Below are 14,196 nucleotides of genomic sequence, written 5' to 3'. Positions count from 1 at the left end.
CTATTTTGCTGAAAGTCATGTTTGTTGAGTGATGTTACTGAGTTGCATAGCTACTATAAATATTTGTAATCCCACAGAGTATGTCCAGACTAAGTTTGCACGACAAGCCAAGCACGTGTCACTTGTGCCTCCCTTGCTCCCAATATCCATCTCTCATGGCCAGAGGAAGCAGGGGAAGAGGCTAAAGAAGCACCCACAAAGCCAATGCAGGCATAAGCTCAGGTTCACAAATAAATAAACTGACTCTGGGAAGTTCTGGATTGGATATCAGGAAGAAATTTCTTTACTAAGAGGGTGGGGAGGCCCTGGAACAGAGAAGCTGGGGATGCCCCTGGATCCCTGGAAGTGTCCATGGACAAGATGGACAGGGCTTGGATCAGCCTGGGATAGTGGAAGGTGTCCCTGCCATGGCAGGGGATGGAAAGAGATGGGCTTTAATGTCCCTTCCATCCAAACCACCCCATGATATAAAACTACAAATACTGTGGGGAAACACTTGTGCAAAGGCAAAATGCAACCTGATAAGGACCAAGGGCATACACTATTATCTCTTTTGTACACTATTTGTTTATTTTTGCAAGATTTTGAGCCCACAGCAGAAAACTGACACTCAAGGTAGGCCATCATCCCCCACCTGCTCCGTGGCCTCTCACAGCAGTGAGAAGGATGATGTTCACCTGAATCCATGTGATGCTATCCAGCCCCAGAGCTCACCTAAAGTATTTCCCCCTTATGAGAACATTTTCCTCGCTGAAGACAAAGAGCAGCTTGCAGGGCTTATTCAAACTCCAAATTAAACATTTTCCCGTGTGGAGAATCTTCCCTTCCATGAGATATAGCATGCTTCATACAGCTCCCCATCACAACATCACAGGCAACACCTGGGATCCAGCCACAGGTTCCTCACAAATGCTTGAAACCATTAACATTTATTGTAACTGCAGTTTCTACAGCACATAACTTATGGAATGCATTGCATCTTTTGGGAAGAGAAAATAAACAACAAAGCAATCACTTGTATCCATTCCATTATCTACTTTAAAAGACTGTGCCCCAATAAATTTCCAGGTGCATCCCACAGGAAGGACCAGAGAAGTCACAGCATTCTGTGTGCAATACTCTTCTCAGGAACACATCCCTCAGTCACACAGAGCAGGTAGGCTAAACACTTCCAGCATCTCTTCAGTAAGAAAAATCAGGGAACATGCTACATCTTAAACAATAAAGCTGATTTTTAAAAATGAATACTTCAATTGCATCTGAAAAAAACCTTTTTTTTTTGACTGGACAAAAAAAGGTATTAATAGAGGCATGAAGCAATTCAGTCATTTTACCATGAGTGCTCTTTACAGCAAAACCCACAAGTGGCAGATCCTGAACCTCCTGATTTATCCAACCTTAAAAGACACACACCAAAGAAGCAGTAAAAATAAATTAATAAACGGAGAAACCACAAAGAAGTAACTAAATTTTGGCAGCAAGTTCATTCACTCAGCTCAGATGCTGTGGCTCAGTGCAAAACCCAGGTAAAGTGCCCTCAGTTGTTTGCAAGGTGCACAGGAAAGCACCAAATCTTGTTCCTCATTCAGCTGTACTCTTGTCTCCCTCATTTGAAGCCTGCGACCCTAAAAGACAAGAACAAGCACACACAGCACTGTGCACAGTGCCTAAGCTCAAGCCAAGTGGTAAAACCACAGGGCAGGTAAACACAGCTTCACAAAGAGCAGGCAAGCAGAAAACCTGCTGTACCTCTGCAGGTGCAATGAGTGAACCAAGCTGAAATAAAACTTCCCCATTAATTAGCCCAACATTCTGTACAGATGTGCTGTAGCACAGCTAGCTGCCCCTTCACTTTATACTCCAAGCTTTTTAGAGCTTGTAGTGGAGTACTACCTACAGGAAACCATTGAAATTCTTGGACCAAAAGGTTAATTATTGCTCCCTGAATCCCCTAAGGAGTTACAAGTGGATTAGAAGCAGAAACAGCTCTGGAAGCAACATGAAAGCATTAAACACAGTCAGCAGTAGTGGAAATAAAGTGTGGGAAACTAAAAAGAAAAAGAAAGTCAGTGCTAGAAATGCCATTTTGGGTAGTCTAGAGAAGAGGGATTACTGTCAAGCAGGCAGAGACATTCCTTGCCCTGCCTTGTGCAGCTCTGCAGCCCTCACTCTCAGGAAGATAAAGAAAGGGAATGTTCCCATGCAATTGCCTTACACTGCAGGCCTGTTCACTGGCAGATTTGCCTTTTGCATCACTCTCCAGCTGGCTGCTGGCAAGGCCAAGGTGTTTCACCAGCTCCAGTCTGCTTTATTCTGTGTGTAAGAACGGGTCCTTTGAGGAAAGGCTTTTCCCTGGAGCTCAGCATTTCCAGGCACAGCTCCTGATGCAGCTCTGTGATGCTGGCACAGCTGAGGCTCCACAAATCCAGTAACACACGAGGGTGAGCAACATTCAGGGTGCCCAGAGCCTCCATTCTCCGTCAGAACCTCCATTCTGTCAGCCCCAAAGCACGGGGCACTGACCTACCGGCAGCCTGCAAAACCCCACACTCCTCATCCTTCCCCAGCTCTGCTAGGATGCCTTCTCACCACCAGCTTCTAATGGAGACTGTAATTACACCCTGTAAATGGGTGTCCTCCTAAAGCTAGAACCTATTTATGGAGTCTACAAACCATCTTTCTTAAGGAAGTTGTCCCTGTGTGAATCTATCCTGAAGCCTCTTCCCACCTTACAAGTACCTAAAATAAATCTCTTTCAACAATCACTTGTTTCCACATTACAACCACGTTAAGAGCAATTAACATAGTTCATTTGCAAAGATCAAACAAAGCATTTATTCCAACTTCATTCCATCTCTAGAACTGTACTTTTAAAAAGCAAAGACATCACCTAAAGCTTCAGGAGTAGGATGAAAATGACAAAGCATAGAGGTAGTTAAGCTTTGCAACAGAGAAGGGCACATCCAGACTAGAATCTAAAAAAGTCTGATGGAAAACTGGCATTTCAGCTACAGGTACTTCAAGAGATAAGGAGATGAGATCTAAAAGCATCATCCAGCAAACACACAGAAGAGGGACCCAGCCCAGAACTGTTCTACTGAGTGGTGCTTGCATAACACAGCAAAAGCAAGAAGCAATCTGCTTCCAGTGCACCTGCAACTCTTTTTAATGCAAAACATTAGCTGAGAAACTGCTTTAAAAGCAACAGAGGCATCTGCCCAGCCAGGCTGCTGAGTCACCAAAGATGGGGCAATGGAAAGATTGGGCTTAGAGCACCATCTCAAAGGAGAGCTCAAAAGATTTCACTTTTTCTTTCTGGAACACAGAAGGACACACTGACAGGACAGTCTGACCTGGCAAGTGGATTCCAGCAAGGAGGAAAGTGTGTACTTAAAGAACAATTATCCTTTCTAGTACGAATTAGATTGTTCCTTCATCTAAATGTACTAATATTGGATTTGGTAAATACAGCCACTGAAAGCATTCTTTTCTGGTTTTTTTCAAATCAAAGCACACTTTGCAAAAATGACTTAAAAACCAAACTAATCACAATATGAAAGTCTACATCATAATGAGATTTCAGATAACTAAAAATACTTAGAAGCTCAGCAGGAAAGCAGAAATTATTCTTCCTCTTGAGGTTGGTCTAACTCAAAACACAGCTTGGCAGGAGGAACAAATGATCCAGGGAACAAGAAGTAACAAAATGACCTCTTATATTGATTCAAGAAGGACAGCTTGCTTCTACCTTTGTTACAATACTTGGCTGAAATTTCTTATGTTAAGGGGAGAACCAAATTAAGCAGCACAAAAATATTGCCAGGGTAGATAGATGTTCTCCAAAGAGACTCCTTGACCCCAGATGACACATTTGGGGATGTTCCACCCAGCCAGCTTGAACCTCCAGGCTGTATGGTGACATGAAGGCATTGCTGTGGTCTCAGGATCATTCCACCAAGTTCTGATCAAGCTTATTAGAGAGCATCTCCCAGGAAAAAAAATAAAAGCAAACTGTAAAGTTGCCTTTGTTCAAAAACCCACTCAAAATTCACACCTGTTTCTTTCAATGAAGCACAGGGTAGCACACAGGCCTGCTGGGAAAGGTATAGTCAGGTAAGCAAAGAATATCACACATCACTGCTATTCTCTACTTCTTTTCTTACTTCCATTTTTTTTCTCAGATCAGCATTTTTAAAATCTTAAAATCTCACCACAAATGCTAGTAAGATGTCTGGACAAGAGTGAGCACATCTAAATGATAAGACTAACTTCCTGCAAAGCCCTCAAATATGCAGCATTTATAGCCATTTCCCACTATTTTTACTTCAATGAACACACATGCAAACAAAACCACTCAATTTAATGGTACACCTTAATCATTGTTTTTTAAGTCTTTTCAGCGGAAAAGCAGATTTCTACATCCCAGGAAACACTCTGCACTCCCTAGTGCTATGGAAAACCATCTTCCCTATACTGAACATGTCTTGTTGACCCAGAAATAAGTTAATTTAAGGCAGGCAGTTTCTGACCTGCTGAGATCCATCGCCATTCACGATGTGGGGCATCATGGCCACCTCCCCGTTGAGCAGCGGCGGCAGCTCCAGCGGGATTTGGTCGGTCATCATCATTGTGACGTACATTCATGGAGAATTTTCCTCAACGGACTTCCTGCAAGAGAAAACAGCATTTAAAACCCCTGCAGAAACCCTGCTGCACCTTCACAAGGTCGTTCCTACATTCAGGAACTTCAGCAGGAGCCCTGGTTTTGTAACAGGAGCTCAAGGCTCTGAATGCAGGTTTTAACTGTTAGAACAAGAGCATGGAAAGCCAGGTTTCCATGCAAGAATTCCAAAAACCAAGTAGCCAGATTTCCACTCTTTCCCACAGTTATAAACCTCAGCCTTCATGGCTGAAATAGGCAGGTTCTAAGACGCAGAGTTTTGTTCTTAAATCACCATCCTGCTTGCTGCCACAGCTCTTGGAATTACCCAGACGGGTTAAGATGCTACAGCAATTTCACTCAACAGCCACGCTTCAAAGCCAAACATCTTTATTTTCTTTCTAGGGCCCTGTAAACAGTGGGAACTGCCACTACAAAACACAGACTAGACACCTGACTTGCACTTAATCACGACCCAAAAGGATTAAGGCTTCTGCTGGAGCAGGAGGGACAGCACATCCCAATGTTCTGAACACCCCGTTCCAGGAAGGGCAACAGAAAATGAAGACATCACGTAAGGATTTGTGAAAAATCACACATCACTTCCAGCACACCCTCCCCCTCTCACAGCTAACTGATGTGATGCACGAGCATCAGTAAAGCCATGAGAAGCTGCCCTGTAAAAACAAGTCTTAATTCAGTGTTAAGGGTATCATCATGCTGGTTTATGGGGCAATAACACAGCTCTAGTGAATAACATGGATGATCTCATCACACAGCTTATCTCGACTTCTGCACAACAGCTCCTAAAGCAAAGCAACCTCACATGTCCAGGGGTGAGCAGCCTCCTTCGTACACCTCCTGCCAGAGAACCCCAATGTCATCCTGAACCATTTCACATACATCCCAAACTCAGGTTAGAAAAAAAAATGCTGTGGCTTAGGTGGCAGCATAGGTGATCAGCTGGCACAAGATCATCAGAGTACTCCAGAGTACAGAAAGAGGAATTTTTGGCAAAGAGCATGGGACACAACTAGAGGGCCATAAACCAGGAGTTTAACTCAGCTGCTTCAGAGGGGATGAAGGACTGAGCCAGCCTCACCAGGGCTGGAGCATCCCATTCCATGGATGCTGGATGTTGCATATCTTATATCCCCTTGGCCCCAAATACTGTTGGACTTTTTTTAAATTTTTTTTTTTTTTTTAGTTTAACAACTAAATTATTACTTTAGTTGAAATACACTGTCTTCATTTTCATCAACCTCTTCCAGAGCTCTTCAATCCCATCACCTGCACAGCCTCATGACCAGAAACACCAGCCTGACCAAGAGCAGCTCCTCCAGCTCCTGAGGAAAAGCACTTGTGTGATTTACAAGTGATGGCAGTGCCCACACAGACTGAATCACGTGTCTTATACTTTCACTGTCATCAAATGGGCCCCTTCACATCAAAGGGAAACCAGAAGATTGAAAGTACATTTATTTTCCAGAAGGTGTGCAAACCCAGCAATGTGACCTCCAGCCACACAGCTCAAGACCAGGATTTTAATTGAACTCAGCACCAAATTTAGCACAACTCTCACAGCTCTTTCCACTGTTCTCATCTGTGAGAAAACACCACTGTTCTAATCATCACTTCACCAAGACATAAACAGAGGCAATGTATTTTCATCCACCTTTAAATTAAATCCCTCCTTTTATCCAAGACTCAATTACAGAACAGAAGCTCTCCAGAAGCCTGAGACACAGCTGTTGTTAGAATGGTACATCCTAAAGCCTTTGCTTCTCATTACTCCACAGTTTCAGGTTTTGATTTTGAGAAACATCCGAGTCCAACAACAATATTCACAGGTGTTGGAATTTGGGGATAGAAGAGGGGGAGCGGGGCAGTGTGACTTCACTTTTTGGGGTTTCTGTTTGTTTACCAAGGAAAAAGAGAGTATGTGAGATTTTGAGCCATTTCTTAACTGCTTGAGATTAAGAAAAGGACTGAAAGAGCCCAGTAATGAACACCAGAGAGCACATGAATGAACAGCTTTCAGGAAACAGACTGATTTAGTCAATAGCCAGCTGTACCTCCAACTATTCTGGCTATACATGCAGTTATTTATGCATCTATAGTTGTCCTGTGTGCAAATGTATATATTCACATTCAAAGTTCATTTGTAAAGAACAAAACATTCATAGAAACCATTTTAAACCCATATAAAACAAAACCCCAACCCCCAAACAAATGACACGTTCATTTAGTCTGAATCCAAAAGCCAAGCTTTAACAGTTTAAACATCACACTGATACTATTTTCTTGAGGAAAAAAAACCCATACTGTAGCTTGAAGCAACATATTTTCCAAGTAATATTTCCATTCCAGGCACAACAACGGATATGTTGACATTTATTTGCTACGTGTCATTATTTAAAGTGTTGCAGCTACATTCCTTTTGCTTTATTAATGGTTTGTCACTACAGCCGTGTCTACACTTGCTTCACTTGAAAGGAGAAAACAAAAAGAAAAAGAAAACACAAATAAAAAGGGCTTCCTCTATTTGTCAGGTCCGGTACCACCCCACCAGAGACGATACCAGCAGCAGTGCTGGCTACAAGGCACAGCCACTGGCAGGAATTCTGGCAGAATTTCACAAAGATGTGCTCCAGGCAGAGTGAGGACATCTACCATGAGGCTGGCAGGCATCACTGCAAAGCCAAACCCTTTGGAAACACGGGCCTCACACACTTCTTGAGCTTACTTGTTCACCCATCCTACTTAAAACAGATTTATTAGCTGTGCTTTCACACCCCTCCTGAAGTCCACTGCTCCTCCTCCCTCCAGGGATGCAAAGCTGATTAATACAAAGAAAGTGAGGTCTGAATGAATTTCTTTTTCTCCCTGCAAATTGGGAACATCGATAGAAGAAAACACCAGACACGGCTCAAAGAGCCAGGTCACATTCCAGGATATGAGAATTCTTCCTTAGCTAAAATATGAACTGCCAAATACTAACCCACAGCCCTTTTTTTCAGGTACTAACTCAAATTTGGGGTTTTGTCTAGAAAGATGACTATATTTAAATTTTAAAAAGATATTTCCTGTGCGTCTACATTCCCTAGGTTTGGCTGGGACAGGTCACAACAACGCCAACAAGGAGTGAGAGGCTGCATCTCCCTGTCTAGCTTCCTCCAGGAATATGGAAATCACAGCTTTCCACTTTGCTGTGGAGCAAGGAAGAAACAACCATCCAAGTCTGATGTCTCTGCCCCCAAACAAAACTTCCAAATCTTTTGATGTCTGCAAGTTACTGTTGCAAACTTGATTTTCAATTCAGTCCCGCAGCCTTCTACTGATCCCTGAGATGACTCCATTTCCTTGAATTAATTCAATATGTGAATTAGCAATACATAAATTAGTTGCACATGACACCAGAGAGAAAATTAAAACACACAGAAGAATGAAGTGTAACTATCTAAAACCCAATGTCCATGTATGGTCAAACAACGTGACCCAACAGGTTACGTCAGTTTTCCTGAAATTCCTAAAGCAGTGTGAGCCACATCAAGATACCCACTTCTACTTTTCCTAGAAGGTTTCTTCACCCATGCTTATTTATAGGGCTGGAAGCCAAGAACATTTTTCTTTCTGTGATTTTCTTCCTACCTTCTGTATTCTACAAAGCCAAAGAACCTCTTCCAGCTATGGCAGACGAATGCAGAGAACCTGGCAGAGGCAAGAGGAGTTGTGAATATTGAGTCCTGTGACTGTTCTTTGCAAAGACTGGATTTTTATTTCCCTGCAGCAGACCATTAAAAGTTCCTGAACAAAGTGTTCTGCTTTTTTATCACAATCATCTGGAATTACAGAAGTTGTACTTCGGCAAGGACAGAGAGTTTTCAATACTAAGTAGAGCCACATACCCAGGTTTATTTAATATACAACTAAAATTCAGTGCTAAACACACATTTTACTCCTGCAGTGCATATTTAGGGGTATTCTGCCTGAATAGAAGAGAACACACCGCAAAAAGAGTAAAAAGCTACACCACCTTCAATCCTAGCCTTGATTTAAAAAAATACTTGAAACGTACACAAGTATAAACTTAAAATGGAAGAATTTTCTCTTTCCAGCCTGAAAAAAAAAAAACCAAAAAAACCCTTACCACTTCCCCATGACAAAGTTCACACACAGATGGCACACACAGGGTTACACAGTCCAATATACTCCTTTCTACCTCTGCTTTAATACACGTACTGTAGGAACCCACTTAGCCCTTTACAGCCGTGGGCCAGGCCAGTTCTGGTGTTATCAAAAGCCAAAGTCTGTTGATAAGTGCCCTGCTGACCAGCAGCCACAAGGCAACTGTTCCTCCCCCCAGCCAGACATTGGCAGAGCAGGTTCTGCAGTGAGGATGCCCAGAAATTGGCAGTTCTCTGACCCAAAAGGAAAAGGATTTGTGACATCTGATCTGCATCCTCCAAACCACATCCTGACATGGCATGGCCAGCCCAAAACCTCCAGCATGGCCAGCACAGCTGATGTGAACACAGGAGGGGTCCCCATCCACTGCACCAACCCTCAAACACTTGTGTTGTTATAACCAGGACAAGAGGAAGGAGGAATTGCTAAAAAGGGCTTTGCCATGGTGAAAAGAAAGATGTGTATGGAATCATTGGTTCGTGTCAGAGGGAGTCCCACCTGGCACACTGAGAAGTTAAATACATCTTCAGAAACACATGCCCTGAAAATAGGGAAGACTCAAATATTTCTAGACAAAAACTCACTTTGGAAAAGATAGACAGTAAAACATAATGAGTTTTTTTTTAAAAAGTCATTGAGTATTCACAGAAGCCATTACCTGCAGCATATCTTATTCTTCTTCCATAAAGAGAAACAGTCCTGAAATTATTTGCTATTTTCCAGGACATTATATGTGCAATTGAAGAATCCTATCAAAGTCTGGCATGTCAAATCATGTTACTGCTGGTTATTATATAGCTAAAGAAATGGCTGGTTGTCCAGAGTAATTTTGAATAACCTTTTGAATAAGAAAGAAAAATAACTAGGAAAAAAATTGCTAGTACAAGGAGAATATGTATACACAGTCTTATTTGTACACACATATTCCCAGACACTAAGAATTTAATATGGATCTACAACCCACTAGGAAGGCTCTGAATGAGGAGTGCTCCTTCTGCACATTCCTGCTGATGCTGGAATTCATGTGCAAGAGATGCCAAAACTCACACACTGCCCCATTTTCCTACTGTATTTTGTACAGCACACGTTGAAACTCAGGATTAATTAAAACATACACATCACAATTCTATTTTTCACTGAAAAGCAGAGTGGTAAATATAGCTGCTTTCAGGAGACTCCTGCCATGGCTTGCCACTCCAATTCAAAGAGGAGTGGTAATAATTGTTCATGTAGAAAAGCCTCTTGAGACATGAGCAGTACCTGGAGGTATGTGCACAGATGGTTGGTCAAGGCACAAACAGTCTGGAATTTGTCTTGTCTGATGTGCCTTCATTAGTTTAGTTAAATCACATCCGTCTGCAGCGCCACTGAAACCTGAACACATTCCTTCTCTGTTTAATTACAAACACGGTAGATTAATTTGGAAGCATCCAAACAGCCGGGCTTCTTCATAACAATTTTGAAGAAATACATGCAATTCTAAAAATCTGTTATGGCAAAAGAAAACAGATTAGAGGGAATACATACACACAGTCCACTGGCATTTTATGAAGAGGTAGTGAAATGCCTGCTGCTTGCTCTCTGTGCCATTTCACAGAAAAAGGCCACAGTAGCTGGAGCCTATCTCCAGCAAGCTGAAAAGCATAAACATCCTCTCAAAACTTAACCACTGTCATTAATCAGTGGGTTTATTCCCCTCTAGTTTACTTAAACAACAACAGATTTCAATGTGCGTGGTAAATTCCATCTCTGAAGATGGAATTATCAGCAGCGTTCAATTCCGTGCAGGATCAAGGAAAGTTAACGTTGTTTTTTCCCCCACACTGGTTAGATTCCCAAGGCAGCAATCCAGAGGGTAACGATAAGAAGATTTTCAGTAGTTTGCATTTATTTAGACCTAAAATTTGACCTCAAATTTTCCAGGCTTGAAACTCCGTTATCTTAAAGAACAACAAATTTGTGCTGTAACCAGCTGCACACCCCTCATAGGAAATGTTTGTCATTCAGGAACAGAAAAACTACTAAGAATTTGTTCCTAGCTTAACCCTAGGAAGAAATGGAATAACCAAATAACTTCAAATACGTACCAGAAATGAGCATCAGGAATATGGATATCAGGTCAAACTACATCATGCAGCAGTGTCTTATTTCACAAGGCAAGTACAACTAATCAGCAGATAATAGCTCTGATGAAACAACTGGAATAAAGCAACCTGGCACACAAAGGAGTCTTTTACCAAAGGAAAACCTCACCCCACTAGGGGTTTTCCCCCTTGGTTTTCCAGGGGGAAACCTTGTGAAAACTCATGTAGGAAAAGCAAGATTGCCTTCCTCCCAGCACCACCCACGCCTGGGGTGTGCAGTGCCAGAGGGCCATCACATTCATGTGCAAACCTGGTGTCACTACATTTAAGGGAATAAAATACACCACGGGTGAAACAGACCTTCAAAATTTTTATTAGGCTTATATTAGATATGGCTGAGCAGAAAGCCACAGGCAGACAAGCTAATCCAATGGTTCCACAGCATTCTCACTTCTGCAAATAATATTAGAGCAGCAAATTCATCTGCTGCTCAAAAATCAATTCCAAAACATGCAAACACACCATGGCTACAGCAAGCTGCAGAGACAACTTGTGTACAACTCACTCTCACCATGAGGGTTTTTCTGTGCTGCTTCTTCAATCTGAAAATTAAGTCAGTCGTATTTGCTATTTATATTCCTTTCCTTCTTTGTTCTCACACCTTTCTTTCCTCACCTTCCTCCGTATTAATCACAACGGATAAAGGGACTCATGAGGGATGTAGCCGCAAAAATAGAGAAGTTTTCAAGCACACAATTCTCACACCATTTCACACTAATTCTTCTAAGCAGCCATAGGCTGTATTTAACTCCTCTTGCACAATAGCGGCCAATTCCTTTTTTCCCCCCAATATTTTTGGTAGTGTTGTTTTTGGCACAACTCGGCTTTAAAATAGCAACTACTTCAAACTTTTTTCTCTTTTCAAGGGAAATTATCTTATGCACTTCCAAAAATACAAGCAGCAATTAACATTTCGAGCTAATTTGTTGCTGCTTGTCCACCCTCAGAGACAGTTAAGAGAGTTCTGGGAGCTGTTTAATTGCCAACTGCACAACACACTCTCCCAACCACACTCAGCATATCTCTGCTTTTCCAGATCACAAATGAGGAGAAGACCTAGATTATATAATTAGGAAGAAATTCTTCCATCTGAGTGTGGTGAGGCCCTGGCACAGACTGTCCCTGGATCCCTGGAAATGTCCAAGGCCAGGCTGGAGAGGGCTTGGAGCAACCTGGGATAGTGGAAGGCATCCCTGCCCATGGCAAGGGGTGGAATGAGAAGATTTAAGATTCCTCCCAACCCAAACCACTCTTGTGACTCTCTGATGACATCTGCCCTTCCACAGGTCAGGAAAGCACAGAGCTCTTCCAGCTGTGGTGCCCCATTGCCAGGGCAAGGAGAGGAGGATGACAGTGGCCCAGCAGCCCTCCCTCCACAAACTGGGACACCCAGCACACAAACTGGTCCCCTAAGTGCAGAGGGCCAATCTACGCAGCAGAGACAAATTGCACACTTCCCAACTAAATGATCACCCCTTCCAGGTTCTCTGTACTCTGCACTGCTTCTGACAAAAGCAATTTGCAAGTAAAATTCACACGCTCTAGCAAGATCTTCAGTAAGTTTAAACACATTTGGAATAACCTTCTATTTGCTTGAAGCAATTTGTGTGAGGAGGAGAAACTCCCTTCAACCCAGACCTACACCTGTCTACAAATTGGGCCCTGATCCTGCAAACATTTGCACTAGAGCACATCTTTACACTCATAATACTTTTATTAAATCCTGAATTCCCCCAGATCAGGGCTGCAAGCCCAGGAACGTGCCCAGGGACACAGGCAGAACCTCTATGCAAAGAGACATTTTTGCACAAAGGTGAAAGTCAGATAAGGCACAGGTATGCTTCATCTATTTGCTTTCTTCCTCCACTTAATAGCCAAAGTATTAATCATGGTTACAGGTTGATAAGCACAGCATTTGTCGATAAATACCCTCCCCTTCCACTCTGCTCTCTCAAATAATGATCTCTCTGCAATAATACCACAAAGACCTTGGTTATCTCTCCTGGAGTTCCTGTGCAATGGGGAATCTAGTGGAATCAATGGGGTGGGGATTATTTTTTTTTTTACCCCTAATTAAACTACGAGGCAGGAGAAAAAAAAAAAAAAAAAAAAAAAAGGCTATCTACCATATCAATCTGCAGCTCTTGAAAAGCCTGCATACCAAATCCCATTTCCAACAAGGTCTCAGCACACCTTTGTGCAACACAAACTGGGCTGCTGTCGCCATTCCCCGCTAACCTGACTCCGGGCTGACAAAGTGGCTCATTGTGTTATTGTGGGAAAGAGCTCCACAGAGATCTCCCATTCCTCCCTGGGAGTCAGGAGCAGCATTCACACGGGGCAGCACCTCTGCAAGGCTGCCCCAGAGCTTTCTCATGGAGGAGGAAAGCTGAGCCCCTCATTGTCATCCTGCTCACAGAACCCAAGTGCTCAAACCACACCAGTAACAAGGAAACCAACCTGAGACCCACCATCCAAACTCCAACATGCCATAACTTTCCAGCATCAAAAGTTTTATTACACCATCCCTCACTTTCACACAGCATTAAGCACATTTTTCAGGATTTATCTACTTTTCTGAACTGTGTCATGAAAATGAAGACATTATGCTACCTATGAAGGCTTCTCCTAATTGGAGAGAGACAGGAATTTACATTAAACAAAGACCTGAAAAATCCAAGCGCTTAAACAACACCAGTAACAAGGAAACCAACCCAAGACCCACCACGCCATAACTTTCCAGCATCAAGAGAAAAAATGTATTAATACACCATCACTTTCACACAGCATTAAGTACATTTATCAGGATTTATCTACTTTTCTGAACTGCTTCATGAAAATGAAGACAGTATGCCACCTATGAAGGCTTCTTCTAACTGGAGATAGACAGGAATTCACATTAAAGACCTGAAACTCACCAGCAAAAGAGAAACCACACTCACAAAGTCAAGTCATTGTTCCATTTTTGACTGAGTAATTTTGGTATCCAGGACCTTACAGGAAAGAAGTCTCTCCCACTCCAGGCATCAGATTTTTATCTCCAATGATAATAAACCATCAATGAATGAAAAAACCCTAAATCTCTAAATGCACAATACCAGGCAGGTTGCTTTCTTTAGGGTGGGGAGACAATGAGTCTCTATTTAGACAGAAAATGCTGTGCTGAATGCGTCACCTGCTGCAGCCAGAAAGCTCAGGTTATTG

At 42.5% G+C, this 14,196-nt stretch overlaps 1 protein-coding gene across 1 annotated transcript in view; it reads right to left on the bottom strand.

Moving 5' to 3' along the window:
- FNDC3B (fibronectin type III domain containing 3B) overlaps positions 1 to 14,196 on the bottom strand; it is a 183,196-nt gene that overhangs the window by 141,050 nt on the left and 27,950 nt on the right. The window contains exon 2 of the mRNA XM_058031468.1: positions 4,530 to 4,668. Within this exon, the coding sequence (XP_057887451.1) occupies positions 4,530 to 4,640 (111 nt within the window). The 5' untranslated portion in view covers positions 4,641 to 4,668. The remainder of the gene's footprint in view (positions 1 to 4,529; positions 4,669 to 14,196) is intronic.

The sequence above is a fragment of the Melospiza georgiana genome, chromosome 10, assembly GCF_028018845.1.
Source record: "Melospiza georgiana isolate bMelGeo1 chromosome 10, bMelGeo1.pri, whole genome shotgun sequence".
NCBI classification, from domain to species: Eukaryota; Metazoa; Chordata; class Aves; order Passeriformes; family Passerellidae; genus Melospiza; species Melospiza georgiana.
This window is presented reverse-complemented; position numbering and strand designations above follow the sequence as displayed.